Raw genomic sequence first — 2,826 nt, 5'->3', positions numbered from 1 at the left:
TCAAATGAGTCTAAAAATTAAGTTCGAGCTTGACTCGTTTAGAAATCGAGTCGAGCTCGATCGAGCTTTTATCGAATCGAATCTCGAATAGCTCATGAACGGTTTGGTTCATTTACACCCCGAATCTCAGACGCAAGCTACAGGAGCGTGAGGATAATGAACAAGTATTGCGTGAGCAAAATGTGCGGATTACCTCTGAGCTCTCACAGGTGAAGGATTTACTTATGTAGCTTGTGAGTCAAAGGCAAGGCAGCCAGCCTTCAGCTCCCAGTGAGGGAAATTCTGCACAGCCTCCTGATCAAGCAGATGAAGCTGATGATGAGGACGAGGACGAGAACACTACACATTTATAGTTTCTTTTTTCATTACACATATGTACTAGGATAATAAATAATTTGTTAATTTTTTTAGTTTAAAATTGCACAACTTGATGCTTGGATATATGTTTGATTTGACTTACATAATATATGATATTGGATTTGAGTTCATTCATGATATGTATGACATTTGGTTTTTACATTTTGTTATTGAGATGAGTTGTAATAGGTGAGTGTATTTACAGGTTAAATTGTCTGACTAGATTATATAATTTGTAATATTTTATTGTAATTTTATAAATGGTAACGGATTAGTAACAGATTAAGTTGTTACTGATCTGTTAAAAATAGTAACGGATTAGTAACGGAAAAATCTGTTATTACCTTTTCACAATTAGTAACGGATTTCTGTAACAAAAAAATCTGTTACTAAAAAAACCCGTTACTAATGCATTAGCAACGAGGTTCACTATAATGGAAAATTTTCGTTACAAAATAGTTTTAGTAACGGATTTTTAATATTTAGTAACGGAAATTTCCGTTACTAATCCGATAAATTTTTGTAGTGTCTGGAAAACTCCATTCAATCAATTTCATCTTATTCCTTGGATCTAATACAGCTGCTAGAAAAATCAACAAATTACAATCACCCAAATACTTATCAAATTTAGATTTCATCTTACCAACCATGGCTTTCATATAAATATCCCCATTTTCATGTGCTTTATCTAATAATTTTTTTCTTGAATGAAGTTCAGGAAGAAATAAATTTGAAATTGGATATTCAGTACCTGAAATAACATTGGTAATTTCATTAAATTCTTCAAGAAAAGAGCACACTTCCTTAACCTTTTGCCAATCATCCTCACTAGGCAAATATGTATAACTTGAATCTCTTTGCTGATATCGAGGGAAGACATCTTTAAACTTCAAAGCAGCTGATAGTATGAAATAAGTTGCATTCCACCTTGTGCCACAATCTAAAAGAAGCTTCTTGGAAGGTAATTTCAATTGCTTTGCAATTTCACTAAAAATTAAACAGCGAGACTTAGAAACAACAAGATGTTTTACACTTTCACGCACATTTTTAATTATATCTGCAATCTCAGACAAACCATCCTGCACTAATAAATTCAAAATATGTGCACAACATCTCACATGAAATAATTTACCATGATGTGCAAGACTATTCTTGTAAGCAATATTATCCTTCAACATCCTAACAGCAACATCATTATACCTGGCATTATCAACACTAATAGTCCATACCTTATCTTCGATGCCCCATTCAACTGAGCATTTTTGTAGGACATCACATATAACAACTCCTGTATGAGGTGGTGGGACATCACAAAAATTCAAAGTATGTTTTTGTAACTTTCATTCAGAGTCCACAAAATGGGCAGTAACAACCATGTATGAAATGTGCTGCCCAGACTTCCATAAATCCGTGGTCACACTAACCTTGTCAGTGTCCTTCAGTAATGCCTGCACTTTTTTCTTCTCAATTTCATACACAGAAAAACAATCTTTCCTTGCAGTTGCACGACTAACCTTATGATAATATGAAGTTGTAGTTCTCATTAACAAATTGAAGACCTCATACTCTACAAAGTTGAATGACAACTCATGAACAAGAATCATATGAGCAATGACTTCTCTTACTTTTGCATGGTCATATTTAAAATTTTGCACAGAAGTCACACTTTATGTGTCAGATATGGTTGTTGTGATATTGAGTTGTTGTTGCGCTTTCAAATTTACATTCCTTCTTAGGCAAATATTTAAATGTCTAAGCAAGTGTGTTGTGGCATCAGTTTTGCTCACTCCAAGTTGGTGCTTGCAATGAATACATTCTGCCTTCATTGTTCCATCAGAAAGTGTAATTTTCTTAAACTTAGTCCACACTTTCGAAGTCTGCTTCCTTTTCTTTAGACAAAATGAATTTTCCTCATCCTCTTTTTCTTTGTTTTGATTTGATTCATCAACATTTGTAGTGGCATCATCCATGACTGAGCTTGTAGATAAATCTTGAGTAGAAAGAAAAATAACATAAGACATTTGATCAATAGGACTACTCAATTCATTTGAATTTGCGTTTGACATTCTGTTAAAAAAAACTACATGCTAATTTTATTAAATACACAAGTCCATTTTACAATAATATATCATATCAATCATGTATTCATAATTAATGAATATACAATAAATATAGATGATTCAAATTAATAGAAATAACTTTATCCAATGGTATACAAATAAATTAATAGAAGGACAGTAGGAATATCGAAAATAAAGTACTTTAATATATAATGTAAAAAAAACACATACCTGTGAGTCTTGTTCAAGATAATTAACACGACCAAAAAAAGAAACAAACCCTACCCAAAATTTTCAATTTTAGGAAAAGTTGCTATAGAGCAATTCAATCTCTCTCTCTTCCTACATGGCATTAAGAAACCATTTTTCTAATGGATTTGCTATCTTTTATAGAAAAAAAAAAAGTGGT

The 2,826-nt window shown here is 32.3% G+C and overlaps 1 protein-coding gene across 1 annotated transcript; it reads right to left on the bottom strand.

The window, feature by feature from the left end:
- Positions 1 to 222: 222 nt before the first annotated feature.
- On the bottom strand, positions 223 to 2,423 carry LOC110618970 (zinc finger BED domain-containing protein RICESLEEPER 2-like). The gene is made up of 4 exons (XM_021762234.1): positions 2,171 to 2,423; positions 1,782 to 1,981; positions 936 to 1,694; positions 223 to 339 (listed from the first exon to the last, which is right to left on the bottom strand). Exons 1-4 carry the CDS (start codon positions 2,421 to 2,423, stop codon positions 223 to 225), a joined length of 1,329 nt encoding a protein of 442 aa, XP_021617926.1.
- Positions 2,424 to 2,826: the final 403 nt, after the last annotated feature.

Source organism: Manihot esculenta, chromosome 7 (assembly GCF_001659605.2).
Source record: "Manihot esculenta cultivar AM560-2 chromosome 7, M.esculenta_v8, whole genome shotgun sequence".
NCBI classification, from domain to species: Eukaryota; Viridiplantae; Streptophyta; class Magnoliopsida; order Malpighiales; family Euphorbiaceae; genus Manihot; species Manihot esculenta.
The sequence above is the reverse complement of the archived record's forward strand: the minus strand, read 5'-3'. Positions and strand labels throughout refer to the sequence as shown.

Coding starts and splice junctions, on each gene's coding strand:
- LOC110618970 (XM_021762234.1), bottom strand. CDS start 2,423: ATGTCAAACGCAAATTCAAATGAATTGAGTAGTCCTATTGATCAAATG. Junction 1,982..2,170: donor TGGAACAATGAAGGCAGAAT/GTATTCATTGCA, acceptor ACCATGCAAAAG/TAAGAGAAGTCATTGCTCAT. Junction 340..935: donor TGTTGATTTTTCTAGCAGCT/GTATTAGATCCA, acceptor ATAAATGTGTAG/TGTTCTCGTCCTCGTCCTCA.